Raw genomic sequence first — 22184 nt, 5'->3', positions numbered from 1 at the left:
CCCAGTTAAAGACAACCTGCTTAGTCTCAATAAATAAGTGTATAATTCACAAAGATGAATTATTATCATAACCACAATGATTATTCCTAACTTCCCAAGGTAGAAGTCTATTTTCCTTCTCTGGAAAGCTACCATTTGTGTAACAGACCAATAAGGGCACATCATGAGTTATTTTCAGCTCTAAATATACTTCTTTCTCCCCTAGAAATCATTAGACTTAAGGAAAAGAAAGGTATGACCAGAGCACTACAGACTTACACTGACACCCTGTTCATAAGTCAATTCCTAAAATCATATTAATAGGCTTAAATTTCTGAAGAACATATTGCTATTTAAAGGGAGGCAGCAGTGACTGAATTAATACTAAAACAATTTAAACTCTATTATTATGTAACTTTTACCTAGGCATACCTCTAAAAATCATTTCAAAATGTTTAGGAAATATTCCATCAAGGCAGGAACTATATATAATTTTCAGTTTAATTCTAGAACCTACTTAGAAATTGCAACCAAGAAAATAAAATCAATTGTTAAACAAAAAATTTAAATATCTGTTTATTTTCAAGATATGCATTAAATTTTGTTGTTTTGGTAAAACAACACAAACAGTATGAAAAAAATACTATAAAGACAGCTTTAATTTAAAATTTTAATTCAAACAACTTCATGAGTGATTATGAGAAAGAGAGGGGGTATGACATTAACCCTTATCAAAGACTGACTAAATTCCAGGTACACATCTATGCATTTTATGTTATTTAATTCTCCCCAAAACTTACATTATGTTTTCCATTTAATAAATAACAAAACAGCTCCAGAAAAATTTAAGTGTTATAGTAAAGTCACAATTATAAGAGACAGTATGCACTATCTAAAGCTCGTTTCCTTGACAACAGTCTAAGTGCCTGAAACAACTATCAATTTTTAATTGGTGAATAACAACTAGCACTGTCTAGTATTTAGAAATCTTCCCTCCAGGATAAAAGTTTCATCAGTGACATGGTTGGTAAGTGGACAGCCAGGCAAACTGAGGGAAGGACTTATATTTTGTACCACTCTAAGGAACCCCATTCATTTTGTAGTTTTAAAGTCCATGGCACCAACCTGGAGTTCCATAGTGCAAAGACTGGCCTGCAAGCAATGTCAGTTAAGCACCTCACCAGAAACCACCAAGATCTATCTTAAGAGCAACAGATTTTTTTTTTTTTTAGCAGGATATGAAGAACATTTTCTTCCTTTGCAATCTATCATTCTGAGATGAAACACTTGGCAGGAATAAGCAAAGAAAAAAAGATGGGGAATATTCATGAATACTTAAATACAAAGCACTAGTCTAGGCATTTCATATTTGTATTCTCAATATGATCCTAACACTGTATACCACAGTATTTTAGTTCCATTTATACAGATGAGAAAATAACAGGCTAAAAGAAGTTAAATAATTTGCCCAAGATCGTAAGAGCCATAATGAGGATTCAAATATAGGTCTTTTCCAACATAAAACTATGCTTTCTCCTATACCACACTGCATCACAAGAGAATGCAGACAGACAGTGTACTCCACTCTCCTTTAAAATGCTCACAAAAACACTTCCAATGGGCAGAAGGACAAAACGAGCTAAAACCAAAACCTGCAAGGGTTGCTGAGTTTGCCTATGTTGCCACAATAAATTTTCATCAAGAAAATCTCCAGGACACTCTGTGGATTAAAAATGAATTACAACTATAGGATTAGAGCAAGGAAGCAAAAAAGGAGGCAGAAATAGGTTTTGGTAGTAAATATTACATGAGCCCCAAGATCCTAATTCATAGTTAGCCAAACACAAGCCAGGAGACAAAAACTTACCAGAATTACAGGATACCTGTTGTGGGGGTGGGGGTGCCTGATGTGTTAACGTCTGATGCTGATGGTTCGGATGGTGCTGTATGTGTTGATGTGGAGAGGGGTGCTGGGGGTGAGGGGACTGGAGCTGGCTGTGTTGCTGTGGGTGCGGTGCTGGGTGCTGGGGACGCTGTGGATGCTGTGGTAAACCATGCGGTCGATGGGGTGGATGTGGAGACGGCTGTGTGTGCATCTGGGGGTGGGACAGTGAGACTTGTGCAACCGAATTACTGCCTGTGGTGTTGAGGCCACTGCCATGACTGTTGGACAGGCTGCTTTGGTTGCTGTGTGGGTGAGAGCTCACTGTACTGCTAGGAGAGTGCTGATAGGAACATGAAGTGTGGGACTGCTGGGAAGATTCAGAAGGGATGTTCATCAAACCTAAAAACAGCCAGAGAGAGTAAGATCATTTATGGTCAGATTTCAGTTGTATTTTATGACAAACATTTGTAAAATTATTTACAGAGCAAAAGTATATGTTGTCAAGAAGCAACATGGTTCAGTTTAACAAGTGTTTATGGAACATCCACTATACACTGGGCTCTGAGGTTCCTGAGGAGAGTCAGAAACATTATCCCCCACTCTCAAATAGCACATGGTCTAGTGGAGGAGACAGACATTTAACAAGATTATGTCCAAAAATATAAGTACTAAAGCAAAAGTATACAGAAGATTATGGAAACTGTGTTCCTTGCCTGTTCAGCTATAAGGGGATCGAGATATAAAGAAGCCTTCCTTAAACAGACAACAACTGAATTGAGTACTGAAAGAGATAAGTAAACGGTAGGAAAAAAGTGAAAAAGGTGTTGGGTCACACTCAGAACGGTTCTCTATAGGCATGAAAACCAAGGCTTTGACAGAAGAAGTGGGGAGAAATAAAGCCCAGTTATTTCTGATCTCTTATCATTGACTACTCCAAAAACTTTAAGGCCAAAATGGCTAGGATCCTTATGACTAAGCAAAACAAGGCATCCATCTCCACTATTCTTTTGTATTACTCTTATGGAACATTCTTAATACGTATACAGTTTAGGGGTTAAAAGTGCAAACTTTATAGTATCAGCAAGTAGGAGATTATAGTCTCTGCACTGCCACTTACATACTAAGCTACAATTACCTCAAGTACAAATGGGGTGGATAACAGCACTTACTTCACAGAGTCATTGTGAGGATTAAATGCCATAATGCAAGTGCAAAATGCAGGATGAGCTCAGTAAATGTTAGACGCTATGATAGTGATTAGGCCAGAAGTGCCTAATGTTAAAAAATTTCATTAAATGAAAAAGAAAACCCCAGAAGATAGTGTCAGTCAATAAAACAAACTTTGCAAAAAAGATAAAATTATTCTCATATTTGTCATTAATAGTAAAAATGTATTTGAGTACACTGTAAGATAACCTTAAAACTTAAGTTTTTACAGGTAGAAGAATTAGTAACAGTTCTTGCCTTGGCCCTGGAAAACTGTCATTTATAGGGAATCTACAGGGTAATTACAGTAAGATGAAAGAAAGCAGTAATCGCATTATCTATTTCCAATAAAATCCTAGTTTTTGTGTGGTTTTTTTTTTTTTTTTTTTTTTGGCGCGATAAGGTCTCACTCCATTGCCCAGACTGGAGTGCAGTGGTATGATCACACCTTACTATAACCTCCAACTCCCAGCCTCAAGCAATCCACCTGCCTCAGCCTCCAGAATAGCTGGGATTACATGCATGCACTATCATATTTGGCTGTATTTTGTTATTTTTTGTAGAGATGGGGTCTTGCCATGTTGCCCAGGCTGGTCTTGAACTCCTGGCCTCAAGTGATCCATCCACCTTGGCCTCCCAAAGTGCTGGGATTACAGGCCTGAGCAACTGCACCCGGCCCAAAACCTAGCATTTTAAGAGGGAAACAATGTATGATTTATACCAACATTTTTAATCTCAAATTATTTTTAAATAAAATAAAATTGCCAGACATAGTGGCTCACACCTGTAATCTCAGCACTTTGGGAAGCCAAGGCAGGAGGATTGCTTGAGGCCAAGTGTTCAAGACCAGCCTAGGCAACATGGTGAGATCCCCACCTCTATAAAAAATTTTAAAATTAGCCAAGTGTAGTGGTGTGTGCCTATAGACCTAGCTACTTGGGAGGCTCAGGCAGGAGGACGCCCCAGGAGTTGGAGGCTGCAATGAGCTATGATGATGCCATTGTACTCCAGCCTGGGCAATAGAGAGAGACCCCTGTCTCTTAAAAAAGATAAATAACATAACATAAAATAAAATACCTTTATAAAAGCCAAGGGCTCTGAAGAGAACAATTTGAAAAACCACTGATCTAGTCTAATCATCTTCATTGTACAAATCGGGACACTGAGGTCCAGAGAGGTGAAGTTATTTAACTCAGTTGACTTTATGGTAGAACCTAGGCTAGAACACAGAATTCCTACCAATGCTATTTTTTGTGGTAGTGTGATGAAATTGACTTATGGGCTTCAAAAATTGTCACCATTGTTATTTAAAGCCAGTATTTTTCTATTATGATCATCAAGGTTGTACTTGCTTAGCCAAGTCTTCTATTAGGTTCCTTTCATACTTTTGTAGATAGAAAATTTAAGACAAAATTTGAGAAAATATATGAATCTTACTTTAAACTCCCAAACTAACCAGAAAAAGCCACTTCATGTACATATTATCAATATTCATCAATATAAATAACATTAGTATACACTATTAACTTTCAGAGCTGACAACAAGTATTAAATGCAAACTGTGTAAGGACAGGAATTTTTGTCTATTTTGCTCACTGCTGTGAACAGGTAAACTCTCTGAGTTGGGGTGCTATGGTTTGAATGTATGTGTCACTCCAAAATTCATATGTTGGAAATTAAACCATAAGGTGATGGTATTAAGAGGTAAGGCCTTTAGGAGGTCATTAGGGATTAGTACCCTTATAAAAGGGCTCAAGGGAACTAGCTAGTCCCTTTTGCCCTGCCATCTCTTCTGCCATGTGAGGACACAGTGTTCAGCTCCATATGAGGACACAGCTTGAAGGCATCATCTATGAGGAACGGGGCCTTGCCAGACACCAAATCTACCAGCTCGATGATCTTGGACTTCCCAACCTCCAGAACTATGAAAAATAAATATCTGTTGTTTATAAATTACCCATTCTCAGGCATTTTGTTATAGCAGCAGGAAAGGAATAAAATATGGGGTATAAATACTTAATCTGCCAAATAACTAACTAGGGAATGCTTCAAGAGAATTCCCAACAATTTCTGACCAGTGTTCTGTGGAGAAAAGATAATGTGACATTTTGATCCTATCACAGGACTCTGATTAAAATTAAACCAGCAGCTAATGGGACATGAACACATTATAGTAACAATCTAGCATTTGGCTGAGATGCAATACTGCATCTCAACTAATACCACTTTTAATAATAAAGTCTGATTTAAGTATGTGTGTAAAACAATGACCCAGAGCTTACCACTAGTTTACGTGTCCATGTATAAGTGCCACACACACAATCACAAATTTGGTGCTACCACATGCCAGTAGCTATTATCTTTGCTAATAACAGTCAAAATAAATGCAAGGTACATCTATTCTTATGGTGCAACATTTGCTACTCAAATACTTCACATGCCAAACATCACTAATTAATCATGGCAGTCTTTCCCACACAGCATAGATGCAGTGCCAAAATTCTCCAACACAATGCTCCACACCACTAATAACCAAGTAGAATAGGTATGCAAGATGAAATTTATCTTCCATTTTTGAACTATGATAGGAATATATACACAATGTAGTCAAGGCATGGGGCATAATGTAATCATCCAATTCTAATTATGATGATAATATAAGATTAAGAAAGTATAACAGCTGCTATGTAAAAGTAATTTTAAAACCTTTTTTCAATAAAAATCTATGTTATAGAAAAGCTATAAAAAAACTCACCTTGTTGACTAAGTGACTGCTCAAAAACTGATTTATAAAGGCTCCGAAATGAGGCACTAAGATCTTCAAAATTATATTCTGAGAAAAGAAGTTGCTTGTCTCGTTCTGGAAGGTTGTACTGTGGCTGCTGCTGAGGAGTTAATGATTGAGAGACTGGTTCTGGATGGTTTGTCACCTAACATGAAAAGAAAACACAACTAATTCAGTGGCTATACATTATAATTTGTTTATTACATAAAATATATAACTGACAATATTAGTGCCAACATTGGAATCCAAAGGAAATAACTTTTCTGTTTTAGGCTTTCCCATCCTCCGTTAAGTTGGCTACACGTAAAGAAAGGAGAGACAGCAAAACTGTTAACTTGGATCTTAAAGAACTACAGAAATACTAATCTAACCTCCACATTTCACAGAAGAGGGGAAATAGTTCAAAGAAGTTAAATGATTTGCCCAAGATTATACAAATAAGTGATGAATTAGGTTTGGAATCTTCCCAGTTTCTGTAGAAACTTCATTTTGATTTCTATAGAAGCAATTTCATCACAAACTCCACTATACTATGAAGCTACTAAAACTTCTTTCATTTATTCAATTAATCTTTAAGTATATAAACTCAAATAATGTGAGTACTATGAATCAGATGTGTGGCACTGTGCAAAGCAACAAGGAGCTTAAGTAAACCTAACTCATCATTTTTAGGGAAATTTTTTTTAAATGAATTGAAGAAAAATGAGAAATGAAGAGGTAAAAAACAAAGGAGATTCTGAGGAAGACAAAACAGATCAGGGCTTCAAGCTATGCAAGGGGGAAAAAAAGCACCAAAAACATCTTAAAAATAAGAATTATCTTTCAAGGCAGCACAACCAGAAATACCATAAATAAAAAATGATCAGCTGAATTTCTTAACAATTACATGAAAGGGTAGTAAATTACCATTTGCTTAATGTTTTGAAAAATTAAGGCATGAACACTCACTAGAAACTTTTGTAGCCATTCAAAATGATGCTCATAAGGAGTCTACAATAACATGAAAAAATATGAATTTTACATAGGGGAATGGCTCCACTGTTGGCACCCTAGCAACATTATATGTCACCACAAAGGCCATACAGGCAAAGCTCCATGGCAGGATGACCTAAGCCTTGGTGGAACATCCTGTGATTCCCCTGGAACATGGGATGGCAAGCTGTTTTATAAGGAGCAAATTCTCATGTGCCTTCCCTATCTTGCAGATAGTGGCCATGGGGTAGTTTCTTATCCACCTCTCTATCTTGCCAGAGGTTGCTAAGAAACAGTTTCTCATCTACTTCCCTGGCTAAGTGAGGCATGGAACTTTCTGCCTTATTCCTTAGGGTACAGCTGCAGGTTATAAAACTGCTTAGCTGCAGTACGGAATTTATTCTTTCATTACAAAGTAACCCACTACTCATGTCGTCTATCATCTGGTCCTCTGTCTTGGTACTGCCATGCGTAGGATGCAGGAAGCTGACACCATGCTGCTCGGCTTATACAGTCTGCATAAGTAATAAAACTATCTCAATCCACATGGGCTCACTGTGGCCCTACAGGCTCTATCTATGAATATGTGACAAACCCAACCAGCAGCTGCCACTGCACTGTTGCTTAAGGACTGCTTGACCGCTTGACATCTTATTATATGAAAACAGCAGTCTACAATGTCTATCTATCTTATCTTACCTATCTATCTATCTATTTATTTGAGACAGGGTCTTCCTCTGTCACCCTTGCTGGAATGTAGTGCTGCCATCAGAGCTCACCACAGTCTCGAATGCCTGGGCTCAAGTGATCCCCCTGCCTCAGCCTCCCAAGTAGCTGGGACTACAGGCATGTGCCATCACACCCTGCTAATTTTTCTATTTTTTGTAGAGATGGGCTCTCACTCTTGCTCAGGCTAGTCTTGAACTCCAGGCCTCAAGCAATCCTCCTACCTCAGCCTCCGCAAAGTGCCAGGATTACAGGCACAAGCCACTATGCTCAGCTTAAGCTTTAAACAGGGGAGTTTAAGCTTACATTTATTGGCATAATGAACACATTAGTACTTACTGTCACCTAGTTCTTTAAGTGCTTCTTTAATTTTCCCTTTTATTATATTTTGTGATATTATACTCTGTTGTTTGACTTCTTTTGGTCAAGATTTTTAACATTTAAATTATTTTAAAAAGCAACTTAAAAATCATTAAATCTCTGTTTAGTTTGCTTCAACACTCCAACTAGTCTTTTTATACAATGACTTCATCATTACTGAGTCTTTAATTTGATTCACCTCTTAATCAGTTAAGTAATTTCTGGGGGAAAGGACACATGAAAACCAGGCAGGATACTTTGTAATCTCTGCATATCAAAGAATGTCTTTCTCTTGCCTTCACAAATAAAACTTTGGCTGGGCATAACATTTGTTATTCCAAATCTATTCCCTCAAAACTCTGCATAAAGTGCTCCATTATCTTCTGACATTTAGTATTATTGAAGAGAAGTCTGATTTGTGTTTCTTTATATATGACTTATTTCTTCTGCCAAAATATTTATATGGGTGATTACTTCTGAAATTTAAAAATTTGCCATAATGTGTCTAGATACAGTCATCCCTCAGTATCCACAGGGGATTAGTTACAAAGATCCCCCCCACCCAGGATATCAAAATGCACAGATGCTCAAGTCCCTTATATAAAATGGCATAGTATTTGCATATAACTTATGCATATCTTCCCATATACTTTTTTTTTTTTGGAGCCAGGGTCTCACTCCATCACCCAACTAGAATGCAATGGCACAACCATAGCTCATTGTAACCTCCAACTCCCAGGCTCAAGTGATCCTCCCACCTCAGCCCTCCTGAATAGGTAGGACTACAGGCATGCACCAGCACACTAGGCTTTTTTTTTTTTTTTTTTGTAGAGATGGGGTTTCACTATGTTGCCCAGGCTGGTCTCCAACTCCTGGCCTCAAACAATCTTCCTACTTCAGCCTCCCAAAGTGCTGTGATTATGAGCATGAGCCACCACACCCAGCCCCAATTGCTTTTCACCTAGACACAGAACAGAATAAAGTAGACCAAAATATGTAATTTAGTAAAATGTAAGTACCAAATTATAACACCATCAAGGTAAAATCTGCTCTGCTTAAGCCTGATCTACTAAGTTAATGAACTGATTAATGAGAAATATGCATCTTCATTTTTTATTTGCATTCCAATTATACTTAGTTGAGTTTTAAGCACTAAATGAATACTCAACAAAAATACCAATTTTACCAAGACTTACCGGAGTATAACTATGCACACTTCCAACACTGTTCAAATTAACAGATGCCAAACTCTGGTCTGAGAGACTGTTGTTAAGGCTACTGCGTGGGCTATCACTACCATCCTGATCAGTGTTGTACAATGTTACCTAGAATGCAAAGAAAAGCAACAGCTGAGTAAGTAGTTCTTACTATGAAGAGCACTTTTAAGCAATCCTACAAAAATACAACCAAGCATGCATATGACAGTAAGACATGATGTCAGTGATCTTTCCTTTGGTGCTTACCCTAATACCATGCCCCTCATCACTAACTCCATGTTCACCATGAAATAATTTTCTCAAAACTCTCAAACTAAAGGACATATCTGTACAGAGGTACATAAATTCAATTTACTATCAGGTATAAGTAGTCCATAAACATTTAATAAGAGAGGATTACAGTAGATTTTTACTGTTAAATATTTCTACAATGCATAATTTATTTTTGATCAAGCTGTAAGCAAAACTACTGCTCTGTCAAAATCTTAGGCATCAAAAGCTAGTTTTCAAAAAATCACAGGCATCAACACTGAAAATTTGAGGCTTAATTGCCCAATACATTCACAAAGTCATATATGTGACCTAATTTTAAAAAGTAATAAGCTAATATGTGCATTAGATGTAGACTGTATGCCAAACTATTAACAATGGTTATTTGGCAGGAGCTAGGGACTCCTGGAAACTTTCATACTTAATAGTGTATATTTTTTATAGTGCTTGAGTTTGTCTATAACCATTGCAATTTTTAATTAGAAACTAAAAAAAATGTATTTTTAAAACAGAAAAACCATCCTTCAAGGTTCTGTTCAGATGCTACTATCCACTTTCTTTGTATGCTCCTACTTTAATCAGAACAATTAATACATTTGGCTTTATGGTCTACCACTAGACTGTTACCTCCTTGAGTTCTCAATAAGCAAGCACAAACAACATAGTGTTTTCTGCTCAGTATATAGTTAATAGGTATTTGCTGAATTTAGTGACCAACTGATCATCCTTCTGTCTGTGCTGAAATAAGGATCATGCTCAATGCTTACTAACACTTGTCAAAAGAGGCTGAATACATGGAAAACTGGGCATATATGCCTCTATACTTAAGACAAAACTCAACTGTTCCACACTGACATCAGCTAGGAATAAGTAAGTGTCTGGGAAATACATAGGGGAAAAAGTGTAAGAGAAAACAAGAATGAATAAAGAAAACTCTGGCCAAGATTTTTCTTGTAAATACTTCCGGTGTAAATTTCATAAAAATCAACCTTATGGACTCCTAGGAATAATTAAAAAGATATTATATAAAATAGCATCAACAAATTATAAGCATTCCATGGTCATTTATGTGGCTGCTCATTCTCTCCTATCCATGGTCAGTTACCTACCTCTCATGCCAGAACTACTCTCCATTATCTTAGCTTTGTTTTATTTGGAAGAAGGCTGAACTTTTTATTAAGTATGTTAAAGTGCACAAATTATTTTATTTATTACAAAATGGGCATACACACATAATCACACAGATCAAAGTATAGAATAGCAGTTGTCAAACTTTGGTCTCAGATCCCTTTTCTGTCTTAAAAATTAAGGAGCCAAGGAGCTTTTGTTTATGTTTATTTATCAATAATTGGTCTATGAGAAATTGAAACGCAAAAATGTTTAAATTTATTCATTTTATAATAACAATTACATGTTAACATTAAAAAATTTTCCCGCAATACATAAAATGAGAAAAGTAGTAGTTTCACATTTTTGTAAATCTCAATGTCCAACTTAATAGAAAACAGCTAGATTCTCACATCTACTTCTGAATTCAATCTGTTGCAATATGTTATTTGGGTGGAGGTATAAAGAAAACTTGGTAAAAGGAGGAATACTTAATAGACTTTTCAGATAACTGTCTTCTTTGATAATACACCAAAACATGACAAGTGGCAACTTTTTAAAGATTAGTTGCAATGTAGAATCTTAGACCATATCAACAAATTTTTCATCCTCTGCTCCATCAAAAAATTACACTTGTTACTATCACCACCAATCTCACTAGAAAAATCCTTTTAAAGACTAAGAAGCTATCAGACTCACTTAGGCGGATATAAGTTTTCCAACATTCTACTTTTTGCATAAAAGCTAAATTGTAGGGCTCGTCTTTGTTCACCATTTCTCAGGGATCACTGTCCTTTGTTCCTTGAGGTCCAACTTCTTGAAAACTATTGTTTTATTCTGTCCATTTTGGGTAGCAGAGTAAATCCAGACACAGTTATTCTACTACAGCTGGAAGCAGAAGTCCCTTATCAACTTTATTAATCTTTACAATCAGCTTCTCATTTGTTGACTTTTGCTATTGAATATGTGCTTTCTATTTCATGGACTTCTCTCATTTTTATTACCTTCCTCCTCCTCCATCTTTAAATTTGTTTTGCCCTCTTTTTTCTAGATGCTTAAATCATTAATATCCAATCTTTGTTCTAGCCTACTACATGTAATTAAGGCTACCAGTTTAACTGCATTACACAGGTTTTGATATGTTACACTTATGTTTTTCATCAATTCAAAGTATTTTCTAATTTCTATCATGATTCTTCTTTGCCCCATGGGTTATTTAGATCTATACTGCTTAATTTGCAAATTTTGAGGGAATTTTCTGATTATCTTTTTACTATTATTTCTATCTTAGCTCCACTGTGTTGGAAAATGTACTCTGTATGATGTCAGTCTTCTGAAACTTGTTGAGACTTCCTTTATGATCCAGCATAGATCAGTGTCATATGATTAATTTGATAAATATTCCATGTGTACTTAAAAATACATATTCTGCAACTATTGGGTGCATTCTATATACGTCAATTGTGTCAAATTTCCTAATTTTCTAATTCAGATCTTCTCTAATGGGATTTTTTTGTTTGCTGTATTGATTTGGTCTGCTTGTTCTATGCATTAGAGTGAGATGGGTTAAAAATCTAGCACCACATCGAGGATTTATCCATTTCTTTTTCAGTTCTGTCAGCTTTTGAGGCTATGTTATTAGGCATATACAAATTTAGTTTGCTTCTTATCAAAACGCTTTTTAACATAATAAAATATTTCTGATAATCTTTGTTTTTAAGTTGAATATTCAATATATTTACATTCAATGTAATTCCTAATGTAATTACTTTAAATACTATTTTGTTTTCCTCTGCTCCCATCTTTTCTTAGTTCCTTTCTCCCTTTTGCCTACTTTTGATAAACCAAGGATTTATTATTTTTCCAGACTACTTATATATTCTTTTAGTAATCTAGAGCAGTGGTTCATAGGTGTGGAACTTTGATCAATAACATGAGCAGCATCTGAGAACCTCTTAGAAATATATATTTTCAGAACCCAATCCTGACCTATTGAATCACAAATTCTCAGAGTGGGGCCCAGGCATCTGGGTTTTAACAAGTCCTCCAGGCAACAATGTACACTGAAGTATTAAGAACCACTGCACTAGATATTTCAGCATGCCCATCCTTAATGTAGTATTTTTACCATTTTCCATAGAATGCAAAGAAGTGAACTTCATTTATTTTCTTCTGCCTTGCACTAACACTGTCCTGTATTTTACTTCCACATGTATTTTAGACTGTAAGGCACTGTATTATATAATAACACTGTTATTATTGCTTTAAAAACTCAATATACATTTAGATTTACTGACATACATACTCTTCTGGAGTTCTCCATTCTTTCCTGTACGGGACAATTTTCCTTTTATCTGAAAACTAATTCCTTTTAATTTTGTAATGCTGGTATTCTCTCAGAGTTTGTTTTGGTAAAAATATACTTTCTTAATCTTTGTTTTCTATAGAAATTTTCTTTATCTATAGATTGGCAGGTACTTCCTTTCAGCACTATAAAAATTTCATTCTGATGTCTGGTTTTCATCATTGCTGTTTCTTTGAAGTTGCCTGTTTTCTCCTCTGATTTTAAGTTTTTTCTTTGTCTTTGTTTTTTTAGCAGTTAGATTTTTAATTCCCTGATGTCGTTTTTTTTTTATTAATGCTTTTTGGGGTTCTCAGAACTTCTTAAATCTGTGTTATGTTATCTTTCATAAATTTTTGAAAATTAAAACACTGCTTCGTCTCTATTCCCTTTTTCCTCTCCTCTAGCACACTAATAACTTTGTTAGACCTTTCCTATACGTCCCAATTTTCTCTCAAGCATTCTTTTTTCTTTCTGTGCTTCAATCTGCTTATTTTCTATTAACCTATCTTCTAGTTCATTAAATCTCTCTGCTGATATGTCTAATCTGCTGTTAAACTCATCTATTCAAGTCTTAATCTGTTATTACATTTTTTTAGTTGTACAGTTTCCTCTTAATTCTTCCATATAGATTCCTATTTTCTTATAAATTATAACTCATCTATTTTCTTGAACATACTAATCATAGTTATTTTACAATCAATATTCTGCTTAAATTCTCCTCCTCCCTCCTTAATATTTAATTATTTTGTACTATTTCTTGGCATGCATGGGAACTGCTGACTGAATGCTACACCTTATTCCTGGAAAATTCCAGAAACTCTGGATGACGTTATCTTTCTCCAAAGAGAATTTAGTTTTCTTCTGGCAAGAATAATATTAGAATACCACACTCTAATAACAGTTGAGGCTGATCTATTTTGGTTTGCTCTTACTCACAGAACAAAATCCTTCTCAGATATCAACCTGAAAGCCATGGCTCTGTCCTCCTTTGAAGACCATGAACTATAATATTTGTCTCCCCCATTCTGTAAGACTGCTGAATTCTGGCTAGTGAAAAATCTACTTTGTTTGTTTATATCTCAGCCCCAGCATAAAGCGTCAGGTGTGTTAGCAAATGCCTTATGTGGATATTCCTTATAAAAAGCTGAACTCACTTCTGAGATTTCTCGGGATCTTGGCTCTTCAAGTCCTAGCTGTTTGGTAGCCCCAAACTCCAGTTTTTGTCTCCCTAGATCACTGACTGTTCTAAGCTACTGTTCTCTATTTAGCTCCTATCCCATGCACAGGTAATTGGGAAATATACCAAAGGAAAATTTACAGAGCTTATCTCAATGTATTTCCCGATTTTCTGGGATCTTGGCCCCTGAAGTTCTGATTGTCTTAGTCTTTAATGCCTCCCCCTTCGTTTTTACTGGGGGTGAGGTGTCCAGTGTTTTATACAAATAGGTGGAAGGGTTAGTCTAATACTAGCTATTCTATCATATCTGGATGCGTTAAGTCCATAAACTCCAGCTCCTTTGACATCCACATTATTTGGTCATGAAGTCCCAGCATTACTATTTCCTAACTGTTTCCTAATAACCACAATTGTCCATGTTTAGGCCCCCACCATCTCTTAGACTGCTGCAAAGAGTAGTATTAGATATTCCTGATTCTCACCCTTCTACTTCACCAGAAATTATTAACTAGTTGGGCACCTTTAGAAATAACTTTTAAAAGTACAGATTTCTGGGCCCTATTCACAGGATAGAGTAACTGATTTTGGTAGGACTACAATGGAATTCTGGGAAAACCACCACCACCACCAAACACACACACTCCTTACCTCTCTAAGTGACTGTGATATAATCATTCCACAGCTTGCTATGTGGGAAAAATCACTACTCTAGACCTCAGCTGCCAGTTTCCTTTCTAAACTGGAAATCTGATTATGTCACTCTGATTAAAATCTGTCTTATGTTTATCCATTACCTTTCTACAAATAAAAGGATCCTGTGAGTACTATATTAGTGCAATGGCGTATGTGCTTGTATTTGTGTGTGCGCATGACAAGTGAGAGAGAGAGTGAAAGCCTAAGAGAAGGAGAGAAGAAAAAAGGGTGAAAGCTAGAGGAAGAAAATAGGAACAAGATTGCATCTGGGCATGAATATGAGGGATATTTGGCTTTGAAGTTCTCACAGTATAGTACAGGAGGAAATAGGGGCACAAAACTGAATTCAAGAACCTCCCAGAGCCTTTTTAAGGTTTTAAGATGAAAGATTAAGAAATTACCTTGTAATGAAGAGACATCTGTATCACACTAGGTATCTAATGACTTGTCAAAAAGGTTTGACTCAGAGCATCAAAAAAAAAAAATGCAGCAGATTATCATGTACTGTTTCTGGGTATGTTCCTAGACTTGAATATCATGAAAATAGGTAGACCACCATTCCAATCAACTCCACAATGCTGACCAAATTATTTATTTTACTGGTCTGTTGACTCCCCAGAAACTGATAATCTTTTTTCAACCACATATTTGGAGGAATAATCAACAACTTTAAAACAAATTGACTGAATAAAATGTTAGCTCAAAAATTCTATCAATGGGAACTGACAGAGTCAAGAATTTAAATTAGTACAGAGCTTATAAATAAGCATGTTCCAATTTCCCCCGAGAAATATTTTCTTCTAATTTAGGCATACCTCAAAACACTCTGGATTCACCTTCTAAGCTGCCATGTATAAAGTAGTCAAATTTACATCATCTTTAAACTTGATCATATAGAACTCTATTGTTACTATAAAGGCAAATTAAACGTATTACTCAATGACATTTCAAAAATGTTTAAAAAAATGAAATTACTTTGTTAGTCACAGTGTTGATTGCCAGAGTTGGAGAGGCACTTCCCGAAATAATACACTCCATTCCCAAAGAATCTGAATCTATGCTATATGGAGTTGAGGCCTAAAATACAAGAACAAAATAAATAATTATTAGCTTATATATCCAGCAACTTTAATGCAGTTTGAAGGGATTTCATCAAATTCTCCAACATCCAGTTTTGTGCTGTTTCTGAAAACGAACTTGTTATTGAAATCTCTTCTACTGTATTTTAGTATGCTACTGACCTGATATCACAAAGTCCATTGGTATGACTATTCCCCAGCAACTCTTTTAATTGACTGCACTTGACAAAAATTATAGGTAAATTTCTGCAGTGGAAACTGTTTATAGTTCCATAATATCCACTTTTCTTTTTTCCCTTTTAGTAACAGAACTCTACAGTTATCTATTAAATGGCTGCTGAGCTATAGGCTACCTTTCCAGATTCAACTGCAGCTAGATGTGGCCATGTGACTAAGATGTGGCCAATGGGATATGAGGAAGAGTAATGTGTGAAACTTCTGGGTCATGTCTTTGAAAGAACTTGTTCGCCCATCGCTTTATCTTTCCCTCTTATTGTAGGCTGGAAGGCAGATATAGTGGTGGTGATCTTGCTTAACCATAAAGATGCAGGTAATACCCTAGGAAAATACTGGAAAAACAAGATTAGAAGGAACCTGGACATCTGAATGACCTTGTAAACACAGCTGTTTATCCCTTTAATCCATCCATCAGCTTGGATTTTTACCTGAGAGAGAAATAAATCTCTCTAGTTTAACCCAGTTATAGATTTTTTTTTTTTTTTGAGACAGAGTCTCACTCTGTCACCCAGGCTAGAGTGCCATGGCATCAGCCTAGCTCACAGCAACCTCAAACTCCTGGGCTCAAGCAATCCTCCTGCCTCAGCATCCCGAGTAGCTGGGACTACAGGCATGTGCTACCAAGCCCGGCTAATTTTTTCTATATATATTTTCAGTTGTCCATATAATTTCTTTCTATTTTTAGTAGAGACGGAGTCTCACTCTTGCTCAGGCTGGTCTCGAACTCCTGAGCTCAAACAATCCACCCACCTCAGCCTCCCAGAGTGCTAGGATTATAGGTGTGAGCCACCGTGCCCAGCCTAGATTTTTTTAATTGACATTTATTTTTTTATTGATACATATTAGGTGTACATATTTTGGGGGAACATGTGATAATTACATATATTCATATAATTAAATCAGGGTAATTAGGAGACCCCTCACCTTAAATATCTATCTTTTCTTTATGCTAAAAACATTCAAATTATTTTCTTCTAGCTATTTTGAAATGTATAATCAATTAGTGTTAATTACCATCACCTTACTGATCTATCAAACACCAGGTCTTATTTTTTCTAAGTGCATATCTGTACCCACTAATCAACCTCTCTTCATTTCCCCTCCCCCCTACTCACTCTTCCTAGCCTCTGGTAACCACCAATCTACACTCTATCTTCATAAGATGTACTTTTATAGTTCTCATATATAAGTGAGAACATGTGATACCTGTCTTTCTGTGCTTGTAAGTCAGTTATAGTTTTATTTTTCTTCCTATATTAGAACTGAACAATATCCTAAATACAACTTCATATGCATTGTTTATAGAGTTAACACGGGTGTCAAAAACAATATACAAGGTTTTCTGCATTTAGAATTTTGAATATATACATTGTGACAACTCACCTCTCTCTCTCAAGAGATGGTTTTTATTGCTTTGGTGAGCCCTCAAAAGTTCAACTTCAATGATAAAAGTTAAAGACGGGGCAACATCAATAATTTGTGGCTATGATGCTAGTTCCATATGTATTTCTTCTCTGGCAAAAACATATTTGTCCCACATAGATCTTAATTGAACATGCATTTTCAAAAGATCCTACTAGATGGGCAAAAGAGCAATTTCACCGAGACACATTTCTGAGATTAATCTATCACTTAATCCCTCAGCATTTCTTTCATTGGATGACCTAATCAACCTAGGGTTAGAGAAGAGGAATCCTGATTGAAATTCAAAAAAAAGGAAAAGACCACAGCTACCACTTCAAGCTAGAATCCAGCACTTAGGTGCTGGGTACACATTGGCAATGAGGTGAAAATGGAAAAGGGGTTCAGAAATAGAAGTGGAAGAGCTACAAAAACAATTCTGTCATGCCTCAATTTTGGTGTCAGCCAACTTAGCTATATCTAAATTAACACAGAAGATTACTTTAGAAAGCTGCAAATCTCATGTTTCCCTAACTCAACTCAGTCATTTCAGTTCTGACTACTGGTTCACTAATTCTTACTCTTTTTTTTTCCCTTGAGACAGTCTCACTCTGTCACCCCGGGTAGAGTGCCGTGGCATCAGCCTAGCTCATAGCAACCTCAAACTTCTGGGCTCAAGCGATCCTCTTGCCTCAGCCTCCTGAGTGGCTGGGACTACAGGCGTGTGCCAGGACACCAGGCTAATTTTTCTATTTTTAGTATACAGGGTCTCACTTTTGCTCAGGGTAGTCTCAAACTCCTAAGCTTGAACAATCCTCCCATCTCGGCCTCCCAGAGTGCTAGGATTACACGCCATTGTGCCTGGCCTCTAATCCTTACTCTTACTCACTGGTAGGAAGAGGGGAAGCCTGTGTTGTGTGATTTCGCGGAACTTATTCAACCCTTCTGCTTATTTCCTCATCCCTAAAAACAGGATTATTCCACTTCCTCTAGAGGTTTATTAAGGACACCAATGAAATGATTTATATAAAGCACTTTGCATGGTAACTGAAATACACAATAAATGCTTGCTACTATGATAACCACTAGAACATACATGCTACTGATGCAAAAGGTCTTCCGATACAAAGAAATACTCATCCTCAACAAAATACTTGCAAAGCCATGTTCAACAGTACATTAAAAGGATCATTCACCATGATCAAGTGGGATTTATTCCCAGGATGCAAGCTTGGTTCAATATACATCAATATGTATCAATAAATGTAATTCACCATATTAACAGAATGAAAGACAAAAACCATATGATCACCTCAATAGATGTAGAAAAAGCATTTAATAAATTCAACATCCTTTCATGATAAAAGCTCTCAGTAAACTAGGTATAGAAGCAATGTTCCTCACACAATTAAAGACACATATGACAAGCCCACAGTTAATATCATACTCAGTGGTGACAAGCTGAAAGCTTTTCATCTAAGATCAGGAACAAGACAAGAACGCCCACTCTCATCACTTCTATTCAACACAATACTAAAAGGCCTAGCTAAAGCTATCAGACAACAGCAGAAATTGTTCCTTGACTAGTGATTGGGCTATGTCCCAATAAACCCGCCATAAATTAAAAATACTGTAAGATGAAAAGACATTTCATGCACCTAACCTACCAAACATCATAGCTTAGCCTAGCCTAGGCTACCTTATATGTGCTCAGAACACTTACATGGGCCTACGCTTGGACAAAATCGTCTAACACAAAGCTTATTTTATAACAAAGTGTTGAATATCTCATGTAATTTACTGAATACTATACTGAAAGTGAAAAACAGAACGGTTGTACAGGTATTTGAAGTATAGTTTCTACTGAATGCATATTGCTTCTGCAACACTGTAAAGTCAAAAATTCATAAGGAGAACCACTGTAAGTTCAGGATTGTCTGTAAAAGGTATCCAAATAGGAAAAGATGAAGTGAAATTCTGTTTGTTGATGACATGATCTTATACATAGAAAATCCTAAAGACTCCACCAAAAACTGTCAGAACTGATAAACAAATTCAGTAAAGTTGCAGAATACAAGATCAACTTATAAAAATCAGTAGCATTTCCATACATCAGCAATGAACTATTAAAAAAAGAAATTAAGAAAACAATCCCACTTATAAGAGCATCAAAAAAATACTTAGGAATAAATCTAACCGAAAATGTGAAATATTTGTATACTAAAAACCATAAAACATTGGTGAAAGAAACTAATAACACAAATAAATGTCCCATGTTCATGGATGGAAAGAATAAATATTGCCGAAATATCCATACTACCCAAAGTGATCTACAGATTCAATGCCGTCCCTATCAAAATTCCAATGTCATCCTTTACACAAATACAAAAAAAATTCTAAAATTCACATAGAACCACAAAAGACTTTGAATAGCCAAAGCAATCTTGACCAAAAAGAACAAAGTTGGAGGCACCACTCCACAGGATTTCAAAATATGTTAAAATGCTATCGTAATCAAAACAGCATGGTACTGGTATAAAAACGGACACATCAACCAATAAATAGTATAGAGAGCCCAGAAATAAATTCACGTATTTTAGGTCAATTAATTTTCAGCAAAGGTGCCAAGAACACACAATGGAGAAAAGACAGTCTCTACAATAATTGGTGCTGAGAAAACTGGATAGCCACATACGGAAGAATGAAAATGGACCTTACTCAAAATGGATTAAAGACTTACACATAAGACTTGAAACTATAAAACTACTAAAAGAAAACATGGGGAAAAGCCCCCTGACATTGGTTTGGGCAAGGATTTCTTGGATGTGACCCCAAAAGTACAGGCTATAAAAGCAAAAATAGATAAATGAGACTGCATCAAACTAAAAAGCTTCTGCACAGCAAAAGAAACAATAGAATGATGCAATAACCCACAGATTGGTTGAAAATATATGCATATCATCCATGAGATAAGGTGCTAGCATCCAAAATACACTAAACTCAATCTACTCAATAACAAGAAAATAAATAACCATATTTAAGAAGGAAGCTGGGCATAGTTGCTCACAGCTGTAATCCCAGCACTTTGGGAGGCTGAGGCAGGAGGATTACTTGAGGTCAGGAGTTTGAGATCAGCCTGGCGAACACAGCAAGCCTTTACTGCTACAAAAAATAAGGAAAAAATTAGCCAGGCATGGTGGCAAGTACCTGTAATCCCAGCTATTTGAGAGGCTGAGGCAGGAGGATTGCTTGAGCCCAAGAGTTTGAGGCTGCAGTGAGCTATGATCCTGCCTCTGCACTCCAACCTGGACAATAAAGCAAGACCCTGTCTCAAAAAATTAAAAATAATAATAAATAAATAAAAAGAATGGGCAAAGGACCTGAATAGACATTTCTCAAAAGAAGACATACAAATGGCCAAGAGATATATGAATCTCTAGTCATAAGAGAAATGCAAATTAAAATCACAATGAGGTATTACTTCACACCTTTTAGATTGGTTATTATCAAAAAGATGAAAGGTAAGTGTCAGCAAGGATGTGGAGCAAAGGAAACCCTTATACACTGTTGGTGGTATTTCAACTTAAGCAGTACAACCATTTTGGAAAACAGGATGGCGGTTCGTCAAGAAACTAAAAATAGACTTACTGTATGATCCAGCAATCTCACTACTGGGTATATTCCCAAAGAAATTAAAATCTGTATGTTGAAGCAATGTCTGCACTCCCATGTTCACTGCAGCATTATTCACAATAGCCAAGTATATAGAAACAACTTAAGTATCCATCAATGGATAAATGGATGAAAACAATGTGGTATATACATACAATGGAATATTATTCAGCCTTAAAAAAAAACCCTAGGAAGTTCTATCATTTGTGGCAACATAAATGCCTAAAAGGCATTATGTTCAATGAAATAAGCCAGGCAGAGAGAGATAATTACTGTATGATCTCACTTATATGTGAAGTCTAAAAAAGCCAAACTCAAAACAGAGAGTGGAATGGTGGTTACCAGAGGTGAAGATGGAGAAAGAGGAGACAATGGGTACAAAGCTTCAGTTAGAGAAGAAGAACAGCACGCTGAGTATAGTTAATAATAATGCATTGTATATTTCAAAATAGGCAAGAGAGGGTTTTAAATGTTCTCGCCACAAATAAATGATAAATATTTGAGGTGTAATTAATTAGCCTGATTTAATCATTGCACAGTGTATACATGTATTAAAAGATCACACTATAGCCATAAATGCATACAATTATTTGTCAACAAAAAATACAATAAAAACAAAGGAATACTCAATGGAGATTAATAAGAAAGGTGACAGCTTTGATATGAGGCATTGTATTCCCACACAGTCAGATTCACAGCTTTAGCTATTATAAGTTAATAAATTAAAAAAAATACATTTGGATAACTTATTACTGCATCCATAAACCCAAATTCTGGGCAAAGAAAGTATCAATGAATCTAACCAGAAGGCACCAGTGCCAGTGACCCTGTGAAAGGTCCCTTCTGGAGTTCCCTTTTACCCATGTCAAAATCATACCCATTCAAGTTTCACTTCTAGCATGGCAGTGTGATGCCATTACAGACCAACCTTATGCTGATAGCAACTACAAACTATTTTGGTAGGAAAAAACAGTTACCTGAGGAATTTGAAGAGTCAATATAACTGGCAGACTGTGGAGAGAAGTCAAAACTTGGAAAGACCAGCATGTTACTGGGTTTCTTGTTTTGTTACAT

At 36.1% G+C, this 22184-nt stretch overlaps 1 protein-coding gene across 4 annotated transcripts in view; it reads right to left on the bottom strand.

Annotated features, from left to right (window-relative positions):
• Positions 1-22184, bottom strand: part of FOXJ3 (forkhead box J3) — a 125225-nt gene that overhangs the window by 13365 nt on the left and 89676 nt on the right. For 3 of the 4 annotated variants that reach the window (XM_045545722.1, XM_045545724.1, XM_045545723.1), the window contains 4 exons: positions 15697-15798; positions 9110-9238; positions 5826-6000; positions 1847-2263 (listed from right to left, as the gene is read on the bottom strand). In XM_045545722.1, coding sequence (XP_045401678.1) covers positions 1847-2263; positions 5826-6000; positions 9110-9238; positions 15697-15798 — 823 coding nt within the window. The remainder of the gene's footprint in view (positions 1-1846; positions 2264-5825; positions 6001-9109; positions 9239-15696; positions 15799-22184) is intronic. The other variant, XM_045545725.1, reaches the window with a different exon arrangement.

This window comes from Lemur catta, chromosome 3 (genome assembly GCF_020740605.2).
Source record: "Lemur catta isolate mLemCat1 chromosome 3, mLemCat1.pri, whole genome shotgun sequence".
In the NCBI taxonomy this organism is placed as follows: Eukaryota; Metazoa; Chordata; class Mammalia; order Primates; family Lemuridae; genus Lemur; species Lemur catta.
This window is presented reverse-complemented; position numbering and strand designations above follow the sequence as displayed.